This window comes from Delphinus delphis, chromosome 13 (genome assembly GCF_949987515.2).
Source record: "Delphinus delphis chromosome 13, mDelDel1.2, whole genome shotgun sequence".
Lineage (NCBI taxonomy): Eukaryota > Metazoa > Chordata > Mammalia > Artiodactyla > Delphinidae > Delphinus > Delphinus delphis.
Window position 1 is genome coordinate 11,462,030 of NC_082695.1, and position 23,233 is coordinate 11,485,262.

The 23,233-nt window shown below is 47.1% G+C and overlaps 1 protein-coding gene across 1 annotated transcript in view; it reads left to right on the top strand.

The window, feature by feature from the left end:
• Window positions 1-23,233, top strand: part of KSR2 (kinase suppressor of ras 2) — a 396,776-nt gene that overhangs the window by 211,959 nt on the left and 161,584 nt on the right. The window contains exon 5 of the mRNA XM_060029378.1: window positions 21,633-21,817. Within this exon, the coding sequence (XP_059885361.1) occupies window positions 21,633-21,817 (185 nt within the window). The remainder of the gene's footprint in view (window positions 1-21,632; window positions 21,818-23,233) is intronic.

Consider the following 23,233-nt stretch of genomic DNA (forward strand, 5'->3'; position numbering starts at 1 on the left):
TTCCCAACTGTGTGACTTAAGGGAAGTGAAATAACCTCTCTGAGCCTCAGTTGCCTCTTCTGTTCTGAAATGGGGTAGAGGGCTGGGTTCCTCAGGAAGCAGGCTCTGAGATGGAGTTTAGCATGGTGAATGTTTATTATGGAATGCTGTGGATATCCATCCCTATGGGAGGGAGGGGGAAGATGTAGGATCAGACAGAGGGGGAAGCCGAGTCATGATGGAGGCCAAGTGACAGCCTCAGCCCAATGACCCCACGGGAGCTTGGGGGCTGAAATGTCCAACTAGAGTTCGCTTGCAGTGGGCCCACGTGGCCAGACCATTACAACTTGGCCTTGATGGGTCATTGGATGAGGGCTGCCCCCGGGAGGTGTGACCTTGGGTGAGGCAATCCCTGAAGGGCAGCTGGGGCAGCAGGTCCTTCCTGAAGGCAGATCTGGGTGGTACCTCACAGCACCTAGCACACAGCGTACATGGCAGTCTCAGCTTCATGGATTTGTTATGAAGATTCAGTTTTGAAAGATGCATGTAAAAGGGTACAGCACTTGGCCCATTGTACCTGCTCTATAAATGTGAGTTACTAATATTGTTCATGTTGGATGCAGCCCAAATCCCCCATCTTCCATAAAACTTTCCTTGATTTCTGGAGTTGGAATGAGCCCCTCCCACTCCCATCCCTCACCCACTTCTGCAGCAGTTAGATGTTTATGTTATTTCCTGCTGGATTTAGAGGTTTTGGCAAGCAGATCTGCAGCTTACTATTAGATTCCCAGTGCCTGCACATCGTAGACCCTCAGCTTGTTGAGTGAGGGGATCTCCAAGAGCCTTTTGTGTCACTGTGTTATACAACAGGCAAGGAAACTGAGGCCCAGAGAGAACAACAGATGTGACCCATCACGGGGCCAGTTGGTGACAGAGACCTCCAGGTCTTCCGGGTCTCCTGAGGTCCTGAGTACCTATTTTTAATTCTTTTAGATACATGTCGAGGAGTAGGGTTGCTGGGTCATGTGGTAATGTTATGTTTAACTTTTTGAGGAACCATCAAACGTCCATGGCAGCTGAGCCATTTTATACTCCCACCAGCAATGTGCAAGGGTTCCACATCCGCATCCTTGCCAACACTTGTTATTTTCCTTTTTAAAAATGTTTAGCCACCCTAGCGAGTATGAAGTGGTATCTCATTGTGGTTTTAATTTGCATTTGGCTCATGACCAGTTTGAGCATCCTTTTATGTTTTTGTTTGCCGCCATTTGTAGATCTTCTTTGGAGAAACAGGTATCAAGTCTTTTGTCCATTTTATAATTGGATTGTTTGTCTTTTTGTTCCATACTCTCTTTTGATCCACACTCATCATCTCTCCTTCTCTTGAGCCCCCGACCAGCCTGGTTGTAGCAATAGCACCTTGCAGAGGTGAAGGAGCACAGACTTGCAGCCAGCAGGGTCTGGGTGGAGTGCCACCTCTGTGGGCCCTTGGGCAAGCAGCTTCCATTCTCTGAGCCTCAGTTTCCTCATCTATAAAATGGGGACACGGTCCTCTGTCTCCTACATGGACTCTGAAGATTGGAGGTAATGTAAGGGAAATGTTTATCCCAGTGCCGAGCATGGGGAGGCCCCCAAAGAGATGGTAACCCTTTTTATTAGCTTGAATTTTAGCCCTGCTCCTCAATTTAATTTGCAGCTCATGGCTTAGCTCATGACATGTGCTATCTTCCTGGTTGCTTTTGCATCCACAAGCGATCTGGGATGGACACTGTGTAGATAGTGATGGAGACAGCCATATAGCTTAGGGATTCTGTACCGAAGCAAACGGGGCAGGAGGGGGCCTTTTGCAACATCTTGATGTGATGGCTCTCTTTGCACCCAGCACGGCCTTTGGTGGGCAGCTGTCTATCTCTGTCAATCTGCCAAACCTCTCCGATACATAATTCATCTTGATGCTGCAGTCACACTGAAGGCAGCAGAACCCAATGGGCTGGTGAGTTTGCATATTCAGGAGGAAGAGGGGAGCCTCCTATTTAGTTTCCCAGGTGCCTTTGGCTTAAGGTGAGGGCCAGTGACTCAGTGTCTAGTGCTGCAATCTTTCTTTGTAGCCGTGAGACACCAGGTTGAGTCATTTCCCGAAGACTTAAAGACTGTACTTGACATTGCTCCCCTAATCTGCCAGTTGAGACGCCAATCGCCCTTGATTCCAGGGCACTGCAGAACAGAGTGTCCGAAAGTGCAGCAATTGTCTTGCTACTTTAAAAATCCACTTGCACAGCTTCCCATCTCTCCTCCCATCCCCTCAAAAATGCAGCGCTGATTCTTCTGAAAGTCACCTTGTGGCATTGTCATCCCATGTCGGCCCCCCGCTTGAAGCCCTGTTCCTATTTTTGAGAGAAGGTTTGCAGATTTTCCTCCGAATCAGAATCTGTTTGCCTGTGGTTGGAAAACACTGCCTGGCATTTAGAGATGCAGTTTCCTTGGAGATGGAAACATCTGCCTGAAGATCTGGGGACCTGCGTGACTGCAGACAAGCTTTTGTGCCTGGCGGGAACTGGAGAACAGGTCTCTAGATGTGGAGCAGAAGCCATAGTCCTGTTTCTCTTTTTCTAAGCCAGCCCAGTGCCACAGAGTGAGACCCCTTTGATGTGGTAATGTGAGAATAAGAACTGAATTTTTTTTTTTTAAGATCTCTGCCATTTAATTAACCTGTATGCTGGTAGCAGTTAGTTCAAGACATTTACATGAGTAACACACAGCCAAATTCCCTTTATATCTGCTCATGTCAAGGGCTTAGGGTAATAGTTGACTTGTTAGTTTTCTAGGTTAATAGGGAGAGGCTGGGTTTCATTCATTCTTCCAAATACTATTTCTTGAGCTCCTACTGTGTGCCAAGGTTTTCTCTAGACACTGTAGATGTAGCGATGAACAAAACTGTCATGACTCTGCCCTCCTAGACCAGAGGTCACAAAACTATGACCTGTGGACCGAATCTGGCCCACTGCCTGGTTTTGTAAAGAAAGTTTTATTGGAACACAGCTTTCTTTCTGTCCTTCCCTGTCTCCCTTCTTCCTCCTTTACTTTATTTCTTTTCCTTTCTTCTTCTCCCCCTTCATTCTTCCCTCCCTCTCCTTCTCTCTCCGAACTTCCTTCTTCTCTTCCCTCCCTCCTTCCAAATTACACATTACATTCACAGTAAGCATTTTCACGGGAAAAGCTTCACATACATAGTCAAATGTGGGAGTTTCTCCAACTCTGTTACTCCCACTCCTTTCTTCCGGTTCTTATTCTATGACCTTAAATACATCACAGGAATAGATAGTAAATATATTCAAACATTATGCAAATGTATCTATACATATTTATGTTTATATATATTTATATTTGTAGGGATGAGCTCACACTAGACATGTTGCTGGGCAGTTAGTTTTCTTCATAAATAGGTGTGTCTTGGAGTTTTCCACATCTGCTCGTGGAGAACAGGAGTTGGCAAACCAGGGCTCTGGGCCAAATCTGGCCCACTGCTTGTTTTTGTAAATAAAGTTTTATTGGGACACAGCCTTGCCCATGTGTTTATGTGTTGCCCAGGACGGCTTTTGTGCTTCATTGGCAGAGTTGAGCAGTTGCAATGGAGTCACCCTGGCGTGCAAAGTCTGTAGTATTTACTATCTGGCCCTTGTAGAAAAAGTTTGCTGATCCTGGCTATAGAGCTACCTCATTCTTTTTTTTTTTTTTTTTAAATACATTTTATTTATTTATTTATTTATGGCTGTGTTGGGTCTTCATTGCTGCACGCGGGCTTTCTCTAGTTGCGGTGGCTTCTCTTGTTGTGGAGCACGGGCTCCAGGCTCACGAGTTTCAGTAGTTGTGGCACGTGGGCTCAGTAGTTGTGGCTCACAGGCTCTAGAGCGCAGGCTCAGTCAGTAGTTGTGGTGCACAGGCTTAGTTGCTCCGTGGCATGTGGGCTCTTCCCAGACCAGGGCTCGAACCCATGTCCCCTGCATTGGCAGGCTGATTCTTAACCACTGTGCCACCAGGGAAGTCCTACCTCATTCTTTTTAATGACTGCATAGTATTCTGAAGTGTGGATGCATCGTATTTTATTAAATCACTCCCTTATTAAGACATTTCCTGCTTTGCTCTCTGTACCTACTCCAGTGGGGACCCACTAAATAAGGCTGACCCTGCTCTGCCTCAGGTTTGACATAAATACTGGACTTTTCTGATGGGGAAGTTGGTGAAGCCTGAGCCTTCAACGCTTGCAGCAGAGATGGGCTGTGTGCCTTTTGCAGTTGTGTCCCCATGGCTGTCCTGGAGAGTGTCTTTTGGTGATAGCTTTCCTCCAGCCCTGGCCTGGCCTAAACTCTCAGGCCTTGAAGTCTGGTTCTTGGAGAGCCTGAGCAGATGCTAGCAAAGTGAATGGTCCTTTATTTCAGAGAGTTAGCCTGTGCCACACCTGCCAGTAACAGTACAGACCACTGTCTTTGATGTGGAATTACCAGGCAAGGCAGTGGTTCTCAGGAGTGTGGAGGTGGCTTTGGAAGTCTTGTTAACACACAGATGTCTGGGCCCCAGCCCAAAGGATTTGAGAAACTCTGGAGTCAGAGTCTGACATAGTGAAAAATGGAAACTCAGCTTTCGTGGTCTCTCTCAAGGATGCACTAGGGGTCTTGGATTGCAAACAATGGAAGCCAACCCTGGCTGACTTACGCAGAGAATGGACCTACCTACACGGAAGATTCTGGGGTCGCTCTCAGGATCCACTGGAAGGCTCAGAAAGGAGCAGGATCCAGGGTGTCTTGGAGGCTCTGAGTAGCAGGAATGACTTGAAAGGTTGTTTTGGGGGTGAACCAGTAGATCAACCGAGCTTCAAAAATTTTTTCCATTATGTGTCATGCCGTTCAAGATTCCCGTTCCCTAGAGAGATTCCAACGGGCCTGATTTGGCACCTGGTGACTTGGGATGGGCAACGTCTATCCCCTAGCTGACACCCGCAACGAGATTGTGCACGGAGGAGAGAGAATTGCCCCCAAAAGTTGGGGGGGGGATGGTGAGTGCTTGGTGGTCACAATCAAATGTCCACTGCAAAGCAGCCAGACAGGCCATTGACTGAGATTAAATACCTGAGTTGTGCTGAGCAGGAAGAAATCCGTGGGCAAGCACGTTAAGTTACAATCCCTGGCGGGCCCGCCCTCTGTATTATTTGATCCCCAATGGACACATTTTGCATCATAACAAGTCACTGTTGGATGCAAAAGTTGAAATCGGGTGGAAGGCCTTGGTATGAAAAGCAAAACAAAACGTTGATTTCAGACAACAGTGTTCAAACTCACACGGAAAATGTTTCAGACTTTCTTCTTAGAGTCACCATAGGAAAGTCATGACTTCTTGGAAATTCCGCACCGCTGGGATCGTAGCGCTGAGGTTTCACAGTGCTCACGCTGACTCATTTGCCCCGCACAGAAGCAAGGGGCAGACAGGGGGTCTGGAGAGGTTATCCCACAGTATAAATAAGAAGGCTCGAAGACTCACAGATGCTGACCCGCCCAAGGTCACGCCGTAAGTCTGGAGGAAAGAGGGCAGCATCACAGAACCATCACAGTGAGGATGGATGAGCTTTTAAGGATGATCTGCTCTAAGCCCTCATTTTACGAGTGGAGAGGCTGAGAGCCTGCTGAGGTTAAGCGGCTGGCCCCGAGTACCCAGCCGGCCCCTGTACCGTCTGAATCCTTCCCAAGCCCTCAGAGCTGGCACTGCTGCTGTCTGTCTCACAGACTCTGATGGACGCCTTTCAGTGGGGATCTCATAGAACCACCAGACTGAAATATGTGCTTTTTAGGCAGGTCTGTAAAGATTCACTCCCAATTAATTTTCCCGGGGTAAAGGAAGCTTCTTTGAAGACTTCCATATGAGGCAAAATACTCACGGTTTCCCTGAAGAAACATTTCCAGCTGCCCTCTCGCTTTGCAGAGAGAAAGCTCTTTGCTGGCTCACCACTGGGCAGACAATTGTCAATTCTGCCTTTGCTTAGGACGCTGACCCCAGGTGCTTTCATTGGGAGATATCAGGGTGTTAAGAATCAATGTGACGACATGCCTCCGTGCCCCAAGCAAATTCAGGTCTTAGGGAGGCTGCAGTGTATTTTAGGAACAAGAGCACTGAGGTCAGACAGAACAAATTTCAAGTACTGGCCTCTGCCCCTTACATGCTGTGTGACCTCAGGTGAGTGGCTTAGCCTCTCTGACCCTCTGTTTCTTCATCTGGAGTGGATGATGCCCATCTTAAAGACTAAAATGAGCTAATACCTATAAAGTGCTTAGCACTAGGCTAGGCTCATAGTAAGGGCTTAATGAATGGCAGCTCTCACGATGAGAGCCAAGATACCTGGACCGGAAACGGACAGAGTCCACTTAGCAAATCCCTGCTTTGAAAGGAAAGGGAACCAGCCTCAAAGGCCATAGTGACTTGCAAAGTAATGACAGAGCCAGGTCAGGAACTTGGCCTCCTGCTTCCCCACCCAGCAATATTAACAACTTAGCACATGGCCCGCCTCGGGGTCACCCTGGACAGGCCACACTACCCCCAGTAGGGTGGGTGTCACCACTGGGGGTAGTGATGCTGCCGAGTTTCCCCTTCCCGACCCTTTCCCTCTCTGTCTCCTTTAGGGTTTCTGATTTTAGGGGCTGTTTAGTTAAATGATTCCCTGCCCAGGGGGAGACCAAGAGAAGGGAGAAGAGGCCAAGAGCAGCCATTACTTTTTGGGCTTATGGAAGCCTGCCCACATCCTACTGGCCCCAAGGAGACAGCAAGAGCAGACCTGTGTACCAATTTATCTTGGAAATTGTCTTTTCTTCAGGCCAGGGGAGGGGTAAGGAAACCTGAAAGAAAACATCCAGCCACATGCCTGTGAAATCTCTGCCTAAAATCAGTCATCCTTTTTAATAATGAGCGCTGTCATGAGCCTTGGTTTGGTCGGAAATGATGGCCTGTGTAAATATTTGGTCTGTAACTGATTTATGGGTTGGGGAACAAAAATATAAGATTAGTTCCTAATCACAGGGATGCAGGAAAATCAGTGGGCCTGGATGCTGGCGCAGATCAGGCCTGGAAGACAGAACTGAGGATGGCTGTCTGGGTGAGCTCAGATGGGGTGGGGGAGGCTGGAGAGGGAGCCGTGGGCTTCTGGATTATTCCGTGGGGCAGAAGCAGTGTTGTCCGTGTCCAGGTCAGAAACTGGCCGAGACCAGCAAGATGCCCAGTTTGCAAGTGTAAAACTGGTTGTCCCTGGCCAGCCCTGAAATCAACAACTTGGACAGCTCCAGGTCTGCACAGGCACCACTGTAAAATGGGAATATATGCCATCAGCCACAGTGGAATTGACAAAGCAATTAGGAATTGGCTTTGAAGTCAGTTAAATCTGTGATCACACTCTGAGCCTTTATTGAGTTGTGTCTTGGGTACATTAGCTGTGGAGAACCCCAGTTACCTTCATTGGAAAATGCGGGTAATAATCGTTCCAAGTCCAATGAGATAATGTGTATGGAACACAGCGTCTGACCCGCAGCATCTCAGCGAGACCAATCTTAGTGCTGACATCAGCAGTCCCATAAGTACTGGAACTCAAACCCTGCCCCCCCCACCCGGTGGCTGATTCGGGCTCTTACCTTTCCTGCAGGCTAACTACTCCCACAGCCACCCCATGCAGCAAATGCCTCCGATTAGAAATAAATATATAGGGTGGGTGCCAGTCTGGTGCCCCCCCACCCCTGGCATCAAGGTAAAGTGGGTGCACTGGAAGGCTACCCCTGCCCCCGACTCACTTTCAGGAGGAGCCCCCGAACATTCAGGTGATGAGACAGTGGGCTCACTTGGACTTTCAGGCATTCATTTCATTAATTGAGCCCTTACTATATGCCAGGCCCCGTACTGGGCCCTGGGGATCCCCAAAGAGCAAGTCAGACACGATCCCTGTCTCCCTGTCCTTCTGGTGCTTCCAAATGGATAGGACAGGTCCACGTTCATCAAATAATTAGAAAAACAGATGTGTATTCCAAAGCTGTGGCTGGAGCCTGAAGAAATGTCTAGGATCTATGACAAGACCCAGCTAAACCCTGGAGGGGTGGGGTCAGGATGAAGAAAGGAAAAACACCAAATAAAGTCCAGGTGGCAGGGTGGCAAGCTCTTGGGGTGAGCCAGGCGATGGAAAGTGGGATTCAAGGGTGAAACAAACCAAAGGGCTGGTTTGTTTCAATTTTCCTACCTTCAGGTAAGTCCAGACCCTACTAGGACAGGGGTGGGCAAGCTGCGGCCCGCATTTGGCCCAGGGCCTATTTATATGGATAGCTTTATTGGAACATGCCCTGCCCATTCATCCACCTGTTGTCTGTGACTGAGCTTGCGCTACAAGGGCAGAGTTGAGTAGTTGCAACAGAGAGCATAGGGCTTGTGAAACCAAAGATATGTACTCTCTGGCTGTTCACCGGAAGTTTGCTGACCTCTGCAACCGGAACATCTTTCCTTTCCTCTCCTGATCATTTTTTTGTCTCCTGTACTCATCCTGGATCTGAAGCGTGTCTTAGTTGATGGGAGGGGAATGTGTGTATGAGGACAGTTTGCTCTTTCCTGAAATCAATTCTTAGTAGAAAGTCTGTTGGATATTGAGAGCTGATCTGTTACTGAGCAAAGTTTAACCTTAAAAAAAAAATACTATGTATCTGTGCTTAAGACATTTTATGTTTTTCAAGTGCATATTTATATATATATATATGTTCGTATATAACATATATATTTATATATAATGTATTCATTTAATTATATATAATATGTAAAAATACAAAAGTATACATATATGTTTAGTTATATATCATGTAATATATAAAGATATAAAAGTATACATATATGTTTAATTATATATCATATATAAAATATAAAGAGTATAAACATATATGTTTAATATACAAATACATACCATCCAAACAATTTATATAATATATATAATTAATATTATATAAAAACATAATATTGTATAATTAAACATATCTATGTTTAATTTCTAGGAATCTATAAACTACCACATTTTAATATCTGTCAACTAAATCTGAGATACCAGTTACCAGTTGACTGGTACCAGCCATTTGGGAAACAAAAACCCATCTCAAATTTGATCTTCAATTTAAAATTTGAAAAAATAATGAAACATCATTGAAATATTAAGTAACAATTGAGCACAGTATTCCATGACCATACCTCTGTTTTCTAGAGTATTTTTTTTCATTTCAATAAAACAAAGAAGAGAAATTCAAGCAAAAAATACAGTAGGTCATTTAAAGATTATCTTTTATTATTATAAAAGAATACTCCTGTTACTAAGTTCAAGAGGCAAAGGAAAGTCTAAAAGTAACAAAGTACCTACTCTGGAAATTCCAGGCTGCCAACTGCCTCTCCTATAACCTTAGACGTGAGTGTATCCATCTAAGACTGGGCGTCCGTATGACACACCGACTTAGGAAGCATCTCCCATCTCTTCCTCTCGCCTTCCTCACGTTGAATTGGCCAGCAAGTCCTGGGAGGGCTGAGTCCCAAATACCTCCTCTCCCTCCACCTCCATGACTGAGACCTTGGTCCAAGGTGCCACCGTCTTTTGCCTGGGGGCCTCCAACAGCCTCCTGTCCGGATCCCCTCATCCCATTCTTGCTTCCACCACAGGTCAATTCTCTACTCACTGGGCAGAGCGATCTCTTAAGAACAGAACCAGAGTTCATCACCTTCCTTCTTAAACCTCTCCAGCAGGTTCCCATCGCTCTCACAATCAAACCCCCCTCCTCACAGTGGCCCCACTGTCTGTCTTCTCCTCCCTCATTGTGAGGTGACCTGCCCTGGCCTTGACCTTCCCTCAGTGCCTGGGCCCCTCTCCCTCTAGATCTTTGTAAGTCTGGCTTCTCCTCGACATGAAGGTCTCAGCCTAGATGCCATGTCCCCAGAGAGGCGTGACCACCCAGTCACTACACCCTCTGACTTTAATTCTCCATGTAGCTCTTATTATTAACCAGTATTCCCTTATTGTTTCATCTGTTTGTCTGTACCCTCACCAGGGTACCAGCCCAGGGAAAGCATGGCTCTTGTCTGCCTCCTTCATTGCTAGAGTCCAGCACCTCATTGTTCTAGGAGTATTTATTGGATTCATGTTTTTCATTAATATATATCTTTTTTTAAATTAAAATTATTTATTTATTTTTGGTTGCATTGGGTCTTCGTTGCTGCGTGCGGGCTTTCTCTAGTTGCGGCGAGCGGGGGCTACTCTTCGTTGCGGTGCGCGGGCTTCTCATTGCGGTTGCTTCTCTTGTTGAGCAGCACGGGCTCTAGGTGTGCGGGCTTCAGTAGTTGTGGCTCACAGGCTCTAGAGCGCAGGCTCAGTAGTTGTGGCGCACAGGCTTAGTTGCTCCGCGGCATGTGGGATCTTCCCGGGCCAGGGCTTGAACCTGTGCCCCCTGCATTGGCAGACGGATTCTTAACTACTATGCCACCAGGGAAGCCCTCATATATATCTTTTAAAAACACAAATGAAGTCATACTGTATACATTGTTTATTTATTTATTATTTTTTAATGTTTCTTTATTGTGGTAAAAGTCACATAATATAAAACATACTGTCCTAGCCCTATTCAACTGTACAGTTCAGTGGCACTAAGGACGTCCACATTGCTGTGCAGCTCTCACCAACATCCATCTCCCGAATTTTTCACCTTCCAAAACTGAAACTCTGTCCCCATTAAACACTAACTCCCCATTCCCCCTCCCCACCCCACCCGCACCTCCCGGCCCCTGGCATCGACCACTGTACTCTCTGACTCTATGAATCTGGCTATTCTAGGTATGTCGTATAAGTGGAATCAAACAGTAATTATCTGCACCTAATTGTCTACATTGTTTTGCCTTTTCCTTCACTTAATAATAAATGTTGGTGTTCTCGCTATCCCAATTCTTTTAAATCCCTACACAGCTCCATCAAATGGAGTTACCGTTTAATACCATTTAATGGACCAGCCCCCTGTGATGCATGTTTTAGCTATTTCCAGTCTATTCCAGCTATTTCCAGCGAAGCACTTAATTTTACTGTTGGGAGAGGAAGGGTGAATATCAGAGAGGAGAGAGAGATGAGATGGAGCAGATGCTCTGATAGCAGAACAGTGATCACCTCACCCTGTAACGCTGGGAACAGGGTTGTTTAGAGCAGCAGAGTCCAAAAGAAGTTTCAGTGATGACGGAAATGTCTTGTATCTGCTGTGTCCAACATGGTAGCCAGCAGCCACATGTGACTTCTGGGCATTTAAATTGTGGCAATTCGAGACTGATGAACAGAATTTAGAATTTTATCTTACTGAATTTAAGTTTTAGTAGCCACGTGTGGCTATGGCTACTGTATAGAACAACACAGATTTAGACAAAGGGCTTTAGTCTTACCACTCAGGGATGTGGCCACTGCCTGACCCTGGATGATTCAGGCCACCGTGACTGGGCCACAGGGAGAGAAGGGAGTAGGAAGGCAGAGTGTTCATTATTTAGATGCAAAGGTCAAGACAGACGCTGTCACTTGAGGGAAAATAAATCCCAAGCAGACTCTGGTTCTTGTCAGGATTTTTTAATTTTATTTTTTTGTGTGATTAACATCTGTGGGCAGGGAGTCTAGAACAGGGATTGGCAAACTTTTTCGGTAAAGGGCCCCTTTGTGGGCCATACAGTCTGTGCTGCAACTAACTCTGCAGTTGTCAAGCTAAAGAATTAACAGACAATGTGTAATGAATGGGCATGGCTGCGTTCCAATAAAACTTTATTTACAAGAACAGGCTGAGGGCTGGATTTGGCCCACCGTTGGCCCGTAGTTTGTCAACCTCTGGACTAGAAGAATCTGGCTGGATCTGCCCAGTTCAGACCAGCAGGCAGCTTCCCGGAGTACAGAGGGAGAACAATGCCCCAGGCATAACTCAGGGTTTCTTACATTTTGCACACCCAGCCAGGGTACAAGGCCGCCTGGATGACCTACTTCCAGTGAAAGACAATTTCTGGTGGGTCACACCTGAATTTGAGATTCCTGCTGTGCTTTGGTGACCAGCCATAAAGCAGGTGTGGAGCACACTCCTGGCCAGGTCTGTACTGGTGCAGAAGTGATGATACACAAGGTGGGGCTGCTGAGAACAGAGGTTGGGCTCCTTTTTATGCCCCGTGGTGTCTAACACAGTGCATTACACTTAGAGTGTGCTTGGGTGGCCTGTGCTGAATTTGCAACCAAGTGCCATATCATCTCTGTGAGCTTCAGTTTTCCCATCTGTAAAATGGGTATGACCGTAGAACCTTCTCCACAGGGCTGTGGGGAGGATCACGTGAGTTACTGTGTGTGCAAGGCTGGTGTCTGGACTGCAGCGAGTGCTCAGGGCATGACACAGATGCACGTGCTGAGCTGTTGATGGCAACATAGAGGCAGATGGTTCTGGAGGGCTCAGAGCTGGTCATCCTCGAGCCGAGCCTTTAAGGATGTGCCAGAGAGAAGATATGATAGGGTTCTAGGAGAGTGAAGGCATGGAGGAGCTGAGGTAGAGCTCATTCGAGGTAAGAAGGGACAAGGAAAACAGAGTTGACGTCACGTGCCTTCATGAAGTAGGAAATTGACTGGAAACAATACAGATTCATACCAAGAGGATGGTGCCGGGCCTCACGCCTCACAGATCCCTTTTATCTTGTGTGATCCTTTCCACACCTCGGTGATAGCCCTCTTTGAAAAGCAAGGAGAAAGGCTCAGAATGGGGAAGCAACTTGCCCAAGACCACACAGCTAGTGCAGGGGGAGTGGGACCTCCATCCAGGACTGTTTGACTGCCAGGCCTTGATGAGCACATTATTGTATCGTCTGCTGTCCTCATCCACAGAAAACCAGCCTGCACACTTCAGAGGTCCCTTGGAGGTTACTTGGATCACTCCTAAGAGCCACATTTACCCCCAAACCAGATTCCATGACCTGGGAACCATCTTCCTCCCAAGCCAGATCCTGTGTCTTGGGAGCTGGGCTTGGTGGGACAGAGGCAGGCGGCATCTCTTCTCTGGCACCTTAGCAGTGCTGTTTTATACTTTGGGGAAACTCTGCTTTGGTTTTTGCAAGAATCTGTTCCCCAGTCCAGATCTCTGTGTGACCGAGGTAGGAAGGAGCCCACATGTGTCTCCTTTCCAGAACCCTTGAACCCTGACTTCTAGTACGTGATGAAGATGTCTGGGTCCAGGATCCTGAGCTTTGGGGAAAACCCCCTCCCTGGTACTGGACTGGAAGGGTGTCACATGTAGTTGTGGGGATCTGGGCTCTGGCTTTGGGCAAATTGAGTTTGAATCCTGGTGCTCTCTGGACTCAGTTACTTCATCTGTAAAACGGAACTGCCCATGAGGCTTGGTGACAATATTCACTTGTGCATTCGTCCAGAATATAATTTCGGGGGCACTATGTGTCAGGCATTCACACTGGTGAACAAGATTGAGATGGGGCTTCTATTCTAGTTCTAGAATATTCTAGAGAGCAAATGAGGAAATTAGTACACCACTAGAATAAGAATTTCATAAAGTAACCAGTCTCAAGTCCATTCCCTAGTGACTACTCTGTCAGAGGCAGTGGGTGTTTCTCTTCTTTTAGTGATAAAATTAATGAGTGGTGCCAAGGGATTCCCTTAGCATATAATAGGCACTGATGGTGAGAGCCTAGAGGGGTCCTAGGAAGAACACAGTGGAGGGAAAGGGCTGCCCTGAGCAAGCATTCCTCGCTGAGCCTTTTCTCTGGATGCCTTTGAAAATCCTTTTGTAACTGCCCTTCTTCCAGGAGGGTTCATGCCTCCCCCGTCTGGTGTCAATCACCCCAGAGATGGTTCAGTGTGGTCCTCAGACCTTCATGTGCTTCTCCCGAGGCAAGAAGTCCAGGGTAAAGAGGAATTCTTTGGTCCTCTTTGTGGATACTTATCCATCTTCTCTTGATGTTGAGTCCTGACCTACTTCCACATGGGACAGACTTTGCCTATAAGGAGCCTCAGTCTGTGTCTAGAGGAAAAGAAATTTCTTGGCAAGGGACAAATGTGAGAAGAGCTCCCTAGCTCAGGTGCCAGGGACTCTGTGAGGCATTGAAGTCCATTATTTCATTGGATCTTCATACAACTCTGTGAGGTAGAGGCATTATTAGGCATTTTTACAGGTGAGGACATTGATGCTCAGAGAGGTTAAGTGACTTGATGAAGGTCACACAGCTAGGAAGGGGGAGAATTATGCTTCCTGTATCGCTATTATTTTTTATTGCTATTATTTTTTCTAATTATATAAAATACACATAGCATAAAATTTACTATTTTTATTTTAAATTTTATTGAAGTATAGTTGATTTACAATGTTGTGTTTAATTTTTGCTGTACAGCAAAATGACTCAGTTATACACATATATTCTTCTTCATATACTTTTCCATTATGGTTTATCACAGGATATTGAATGTAGTTCCCTGTACTATACAGTAGGACCTTGTTGTTTATCCATCCTATAAAATTTACCATTTTAAAGTGTACAATTCAATGGCGTTAAGTACATTTATAATCTTGTGCAACTATCACCACTATCCAGTTCTAAAACTTTTCCATCACCTCAGATGGAAACCCCAGACCCATTAAACAGTCATTTCCCATCCACCCTTCTGCCCCCAGCCCTGGGCAACCACGAATCTGCTTTTTGTCTCCATAGATTTGCCTATTCTGGGTATTTCATACAAATGGAATCATCATATGTGGCCTTTGCATGTGGCTTTTTTCACTTAGCTCATGTTTTTGAGGTTCATCTACATTGTAGCATGAATCAGTACTTCATAATAGTGAATAATATTCCATTGTCTGGAGAGACCACAATTGGTGTATCCATTCGCTTTTTGATGGGCATGGGAGTTGTTTCCACCTTTTGATTATTGTGAATAATGCTGCTGTGAACATTGTGTACAGTTTTTGTTTGAACACCTGTTCTCAGTTCTTTTAGGTATATGTCTAGGAGTACAATTGCTGGGTCAGATAGTAATTCCATGTTTAACTTGTTGAGGAACGAACCATCAGACTGTTTTCCACAGTTCCCGCCAGCAATGGAAAAGAGTTCCAGTTTCTCCATATCCTCACCACCACTTATTATTTTTTGACTTCTTGGTTATGGCCATCTTAGTGGGTGTGAAGTGGCATCTCATTGTGGTTTTGATTTGCATTTCCCTAATGACTAGTAATGCTGAACGTCTTTTTATGGGCTTTTTGGTCATTTGTATATCTTCTTTGGAGAAATGTCGATTCAAATCTTTTAATTTTTTTTTTTTCTTTGCGGTACGCGGGCCTCTCACTGTTGTGGCCTCTCCCGTTGCGGAGCACAGGCTCCGGACGCGCAGGCTCAGCGGCCATGGCTCACGGGCGCAGCCGCTCCGTGGCATGTGGGATCCTCCCGGACCGGGGCACGAACCCGCGTCCCCTGCATCGGCAGGCGGACTCTCAACCACTGCGCCACCAGGGAAGCCCAAATCTTTTAATTTTAATCTCATTTTTTAATCGGGTTGTTTGTTTTTTTTACTGTTGTTTTAAAAAACTTTTTGTAAGGCATAAGTTTAATTCAGAAGTAAAGTGCACAATTTTTGTGTACAGTTTGATACATTTTTATTTAGCAATCCACCCAGGTGACCGTCACCCAGTCAAAACAGAGGACATGTCCAGCCCCCAGAAGGATTCTTGGTTCCCCTTCCAGTCAGTAACCTCCCCAAAGAAAATCACTCTTCTGGGGTCTCTCACCATAGATTAGTTTTGCCTGTTCTTGAACTCAATGTAAATGGAATCATAATGGGCTCGTACAACAGAGAACTGTTTCGTGGCTGGCTTCTTTGGCCCAACGCTGTATCTTTGAGGCTCAGCCATATTGTAGTATAGCAGTAGTTTCCTCTTTTTCATGGTCGTGCAGTAGTCAAGTAAACACGTATACTGTGATGTATTTATCCATACTACTATTGATGGACATTGAGATTTCCCCCAGTGTTTGCCCATATGAATGACATTGGCATGGATATTCTTACACAGGTCATTCTGTGGACGTGGGCGGTCATTTTGATTAAGGACATAATACCCTGGGGTGAAATTGTTGGGTCAGAGCCTATGTTCAGTTTCAGTAGATACTGTCAAATTGTTTTTCCAAATGGTTGTACCCATTCACAGTCTCACCAGAATTTTATGAGAATTCTGGTTACTCTGTATCCTTTGCCAACATCTGGTGCTGTCAACTCTATTTTAGCCACTCTGGTGGGACCTATACTAGAATTTACTTGACATTTTTTTTTCAGCCAGTGTCTCTTCCTCCATCTCCTTTGTTCTTCCTCTTTTTCTTTTCCTTCTCCTTCTTTCTTTACCTTTTCTTCCTCTTCTTTTAATTCTTCTTAGTGTATTTTACATAAGGCCGTATACTGTGAAATAACTGCATGAAATGATGGACTTGGTGTACAAAATCAATATTTCAAATTTCAACTTCTAAAATACAAAAACGGCATCCGCGTCTCATCTAAAAGCATTGCCTGTTCCTCCACACCTGGGGAAATGCAGCCTCTGTTGTCTGACTGACTCATCAGTGCTCCTTTCTTTGCCAGGGCCCCTGTTGATTCTTGCCATGCTCTGGGCATGCTTGAGCCAGAAATGAGGGTTGTTGCCTGTGGCCAAGGACCACAATGGATTCTCGATAAACATCCTCCCAGTGTTAGGCTTTTCCAAACCTCCTCCTTCCCCAGGCTCCAGCACCTGAGCCGAGGGTCCTTAAGTACTCCCCCCACCTCTACCCCCTCTCACCCAAGAACTGGTGTTATTCTTTCGTTTTGAAAAGGGTCTTTCCTGGAGGTCTCCTCTTGGGTAATCAGATCAGGCCAACTGCACAGGATTTAAATGGCCCAGTTTGAGGGGGAGGGGCAGCTCACGCAGCTGCGCGTTAGACCAGCGGGCATTTTTTTCCTGTTTGGGGAAATGGCTACTGGATTAGCACTTTGCTGCCCGGGGTGGTGTGTGAGAATGTGTGTTTGTGCCTGTCCTCCTGCCGTGCCTGCGAGGAGCCTGCCTGTTCCCAGCCCTGTCATTTCCTGCCAGTCGGCAGGGCCAGATGCCCCAGACCCTGTTAATGATATGCTGAGGGGTTTGGCTGGTGAAGGCTTTCAAGTGCAAGGGGACACAACCCCACACTCGAGGAAGCTGAGGGGCCGTGTGAGCCAGCGGCTCGGCTTAGCTCAAAATCCAGCAGACTTTGGGGAGAGGAAACGGTGCAAAGCCTAAGCATCAGTCTGGGGCTTCCCTTGGCAACCTTTGTGATAAAGGCTCTGAGAGGCTAGCTGGCCAATGGGCATCGACCAGGAGCCTTATGAGTGCAGAGCTGTCCGCCAGATCCAGACAGAGGTGGCCAGAGGCTGGCGAAAGAAATAAGATGCATCTCCGCCCTCAAGGAGCCCATATTTGAGAATTAACTGGGAAGATGCTGATAAACAGTCCTCCTGACTCACAGATCGAAACTGGGACACAGTCCTTTAGAATTCCCCGCCCGCCCCAGATGGAGGATGTCAGGTCCTAGCCTGAGCTGGGGCACATAGACGTGGTTGGGAGTCTGTGGACCCGGCATCTGATCTTGGCTTTGCCACTGTGGCATGCCTGCTTTGTGTTAGGTGCTGGGGATACAGATTCTTCCCTTGTGTGTGGGGGGCACAGGCCATGGGGGAGACAGACATTCAGTAACCACATAAGTAAATGCAGAATTCACATAGTGCTGGGAGCACATGTAGCCTAGAGATCTGACTAGTTCTGAGGATTGGGGACAGTGTCTCACCTAAAGGTGAGTAGGTCTCCACTAACAGGATGGGGAATAGCGCCCCAGGCAGAGGGACAGCACGTGCAAAGGCCCTGAGGTGGATGACAACTTGGTGTGGTCAAGGACCAGGGAGATGACCAGAGTCAGAGGGTGACAAGGTGACGGTAAAGAAGCTGGAGAGAGGGTGTTGAGGGCGCTATGAAGCTTTTGTAAGCCATGGGAAGGGAGAACAATGGAAAACCTTTGGAAGTTTTTAAGCTGAGGGTGACATGATACAATGTACCATTTTTAAACATCACTTTAACTGCTGGGTAGAAAATACATTGTAAAGAATTAAAAGTCAGATGGTGTTATTCAGCCATTAAAATGAAAGATGTTTTGATACACGCTACAACAGGGATGAACCCCAAAAACATGACACTAAGTGAAAGAAGCCAGACACAAAAGGTCACGTATCGGATGATTCATTCCTTTTATATGAAATACCTGGAATAGGCAAATCCTTAGAGACAGAAAACATTAGTGATTGCCAGGGGCTGTAGCAAAGGGGGACGGAGAGTAATGGTTTCATGGGTAGAGGGTTTTCTTTTGGGATGAGGAAAATACTTGGGGGGCTAAATGGAGGCAGTGTTTGCAGAGCATTGTGAATACTTAATGCTATTGAGTTGTTCACTTTAAAACGGTTAACCTTATGTGAATTTTACCTCAATACAAAAAAAAACAGAGCAAAGGGAAACAAAAGTGGGATTAGGATTTTAAGAGGCAGCAGCAGCAGTAGCTTAGGTGAGGGAGGAAGGTGGCTTGGTCCAGAACTGTGGGCTGGAGATGGAAAGTAATGAACCAATGTGAAGAGGTGACAATTCTCAGGATCCTTTTCGTTCAAATATGCTACGCAAATCAGGAAGGTTGGAAGAACTTTGCTAGATGCCAACGTTGGACTAGGCCTTTGCTGTCCCTGGTAAAACAAGCACATTTTCCTAGGCACAGTTTGTGGTCCAGCCTGCCATGCCAGAGAGCCCGTCCAGAAAGCGGCATGTCCACCCAGTGCTGATACAGCCCCAGAGGATGGAGCTGCCCGTGCCAGCGTTTCATGTTGCTGCTTTCCCCAGAATTGGCCCCATTTCCAGAAAAATACATTTATGTAATAGACATCTAATATCTGTGAAGATCATGGAGAGGATGTTCCTTTTAACGGCATCTGCAGGATATACTGAAAAATAGCCACTAAATTTTAGTCACGGCCACAGTCATCAGACACAGTCGGTTGTGTCTGCTTTCCCCTCCAAGCATGTCTGGGTAATGAGCACAGATGGTAAAGGTTATTCCTACGTCCTGTCTGCAAAGACTTCCTTGGTGGGTGGGAAGTGATATAGAATTTGCTTCCGCTTTCTCTGATTAAATAGCCATTCATCCTCCCACTTTCTCTTCTTCCTATCCTCTCTTCCTCCTTTCTTTCTATCCATCTTTCCATCCTACCATCCCCTCCTCCTTCATTACATCCATCCATCCATCACCCTTTCATCCTTTGACCTTTTCACCCTTCCATCCATCCATCCATCCATTCTTCCTTCCATCCATCCTCCCCTTCCCCATCCTTCCATCTTCTCATTCTCTCTTTCATTCTATCCATTTACCCTCCCATTCTTTCATCTTCTCATCCTCTCTGTCCTTCATTCATTCCATCCTTCCACTTTTCACCCTTTTCCCCTCTATCCACCCATCCATCCATCCATCCATCCATCCATCCATCTGTCCAACTAACATTTATTTATACACACCCCTTCTCTGCTCCATCTGTGGCCATGAGTGCAGCAGCATTGAGCTACGATTACACCTGTGCTGGGTTAGACTTCCTTCTTCTTTTTATTTATTTTATTTTATTTAAAAAATTTTTATTGGAGTATAGTTGATTTACAATGTTGTGTTATTTTCTGCTGTACAGCAAGTGAATCAGTTACACATATACATACATCCACTCTTTTTTAGATTCCTTTCCCATATAGGTCATCACGGAGTATTGAGAAGAGTTCCCTGTGCTGTACAGTAGGTCCTTATTAGTTATCTATTTTACATATAGACTTGGTTCTTCTTGCATAAGGGATCTGGCCTCATCACTTAGTGGCCCCGTGCCTCAAGGCTGCCATCTGTGTTTGGGAGATCATCATGGTACCTATTGCTGCAGGGGTTGACTGCATCCTCTTCATCTGCCAAGGGTTGTGGTGGGTTGAGGGAACTGCTGGATGTTTCAGGTGAAAAACATGGCTTGGCTTCTTCAAGGTTAAGCCCCTGCTATACAGACAGCCAGTTGAACCTGGTCATAGTGACGTTAACATCAGGTCACCTGAACCCTCATTCTCTGCTGGGCCGCGTGCCAAGCACATGATCCCGTAGAATCGTCATCCATCCTTCTTGGGTAGGTGCTGTGGTTTCCCCCATCGTCCAGGTGAGAACACTGAGGCACGAAAAGGTGAGATCACTTTCCTGAGGTCACAGTCAGGACCCAGGCTCCAGACTCCCTGACCCCAAAGCCTGCGAGCGTAACTCCTACACTGCACTCCCTCTGTGTAGACGCCTCTGTGACTCTCCACCACTGGACGCTCGTGTGGAATGAAATGCCGCCCCCGCTGCCTGCTCTCCTGCAGCCACGGCTCGGGGTGAGCCGGCTACGCGTGCTGCTCTAGCAGGAGGCGCCTTCCTGGGCCTTGCTGCAGACCCCCGCGGGGGGCAACTCTGCAGGCACACTTGAACTCCTTAAAGCTGAGGGGCAGCAGACCTCCTGGAGAGGGTGACTTTTAGGCTGCCTGTGTGGGAGGCCTCTAGTCTTAAATGAACACCCCTTCCTGGGCCCTCCATCCGGATCTGTGAGCATTTGCGAGGCAGGTTTGCTTTGGCCACAAGAGGGCGCCCAACTCCTGGCCACACCTGAACAGGGCACTGGGGGAGTTGGGGGTTGGGGAGAAGGCGGTGAGGTTAATTTTGGAGCAGACTCTCTTCAACTGATCACCTAAACTCCTGGGGAAGGGGAGAAATGTTTCAGAACCAGCCCAAGAGGTACATTCTATTCAGCTGGGGCCGAGCTAGGGGCCGAGAGCTCCAGCAACAAAAACCACAGGTTCCGACCCTCAAGGAGCTCACAGGCCTGGAAGATGGAGAATTAAAATGCAGCGTTATGAGTGGCCGTCTTCATCCAGATCGATCATTTAATTAACATTTCGTGAGCACCTACTGTGTGCCAGGCTCTGCGCTGGTTGCCAAAGACGGAGAAACGAACAATACAGAGTCACTGGCCTCAAAGACCCTCAGTCCACTTGGGAGACAGAGCCTAAAAGAACAAATTTGGAAAATATAGGAAAGTGCAGCCACAGAGATATATAGAGAATATTTTAGGAGGATGGAGGAGGAGCACCAACCCAAGCTAGGAGGAAAGGGGAAGTATCAGGGAAGGCTTCCTGTAGGAAGAACGCTCAACCCTGGTTGGGATGGACTGGGGTGTCAAGGAAGGCTTCCTGGAGGAGAGGACACCAGAGTTGTAAAAAAACATATGGGGCCTTGACCCGACAAAGAAGGGGAGGGTTTCCCAGGCCGTGGGAAGAGCATAAGCCAAGGGTTGGAGGTGAGGAGCCGCACAAAATAGGTGGCTGGAGCCCAGTGGGAGGGAGCCGGAGAGGGTGGCAGGGCCAGATGGAGGTGGGGCGTGGTTACTGGGTGCCACGCTAAGGAGATTGGGTCCTCCGCTCTCACTGTGTGTGCTAGGGATACATTTCCCTCTCTTCCTTTTTCTGTCTCCCTTTCAGAGCCAAGAAGAAAAGCAAGCCGTTGAACCTCAAGATCCACAGCAGCGTGGGCAGCTGTGAGAATATCCCCTCCCAGCAGCGCTCCCCTCTGCTGTCCGAGCGCTCGCTCCGCTCCTTCTTCGTGGGACACGCGCCCTTCCTGCCCTCCACCCCTCCCGTCCACTCCGAGGCCAACTTCTCCTCAAGTAAGTCCCCAGCAGCTGCACCTGCTGCCCTCCGCACCCACCCGGGGCGCGCCCTCTTCTTTTTCTTCTGAGAAAATACTTGGGAAATGCGCGCGGAACACGCCTCATCCACGGTCCGCCTGCCACCTCCACCTGCGCCACTCATGCCCCTGGGGATGGTTTCGGAGAGAAGGGGAGGCTGTTGTCATTGGTTCCATGTGCCTCGTCTTTTTAGGCCTGCAGGTGTGTAGGGATGACAGCGGGAAGCAAGCCTGCAGGGCATTAAAGGAAACATCAGCCTTTTCTCTCCTCTGCTTCTCAGCAGTCCGGTCACAGGATTTTTTCCTGGCCACTGTGGATAAGGCATCTCTGATTCAATGTTGTAATTTTCTCCCCCACCGCGGGTCAATGCGCATAACCTTTACATCTCAAAGACGGATTTGGGTTCAAACTGGGCTGAGCGTGGCCTGGAGTGGCTTACATTCTGCTCCCATGAATTTTGCAGCAAAGTGGTTATTCCTGGGAGAGGAAATGGAACTTTCTGGTGATCTAGAGCTGAGGTTTCAGAAGGTGTTTAATCTTCTCTGCCTAGAGGCCCCTTTTGCTGAACAGGCACAGATGTGGTCAGAGGGGAGCCCCTGAAAAAGGCCCAACCAGTCCGCCAGCCAAGACAACAACTTTATTGCCTGGGAGCTCAGGAAGAGGAGGGGTGCTAGAATTTGTAGGAAATAACCCCTTGCCCTTAATACAGCCAGACTGCGTCCACATGTTGATGCTCTGATAAATGATATGTGTTGTTTCCTGAGCACCAGTATGTGCTACTCACCCACATGTGTGATATCATTTAGTTCTTGCAATAATCAGTGGTACAGATGGATTATTCCCATTGTATAGATGAGGAAACTGAGGCCCCGGGACATCAAAGAATTGCCTAAAGTCGCACAGCTATGGAGTAGTTGAGTCAGGATTTGAATCTGATTCTTTCTCACTCCAGAGTATACAAGCTTATCTATCATGCCTGATTTGATAACCAAGTTCCTCAAATATCCAGTGGGATACCTTTCTCTAAATGTGGGGTTCTATTCTTTACCTTTACGTAAGGGTTTTAAAACTGTTTTTAGGGAGGCCATGGGCCCTTTAAGAATCGGATGCAATCTATTAATTTTCTCCCTGGAAAACTGCACACGTGACATCCAACACAAATGTCCAGTGTCAAGACTGTTGGGTTCAGAACCTCTGCCTTAGCCCAGCTGGATGGTTGGCCCGGGTCAGAACCGTGAACTCAGTTCACAAGCCACAGACGTGTCTCATGAGTCCACTGCAGGCATCAGTGGAGGGTCTGGTACCAGAAGAGACTTGTGTGGACATCAGTTAGGATGAGTTCCAGAGCCTGGCTTATCTCAGTGCCCAGAGGGTAGAGGCCCTGAATCAAGCAAA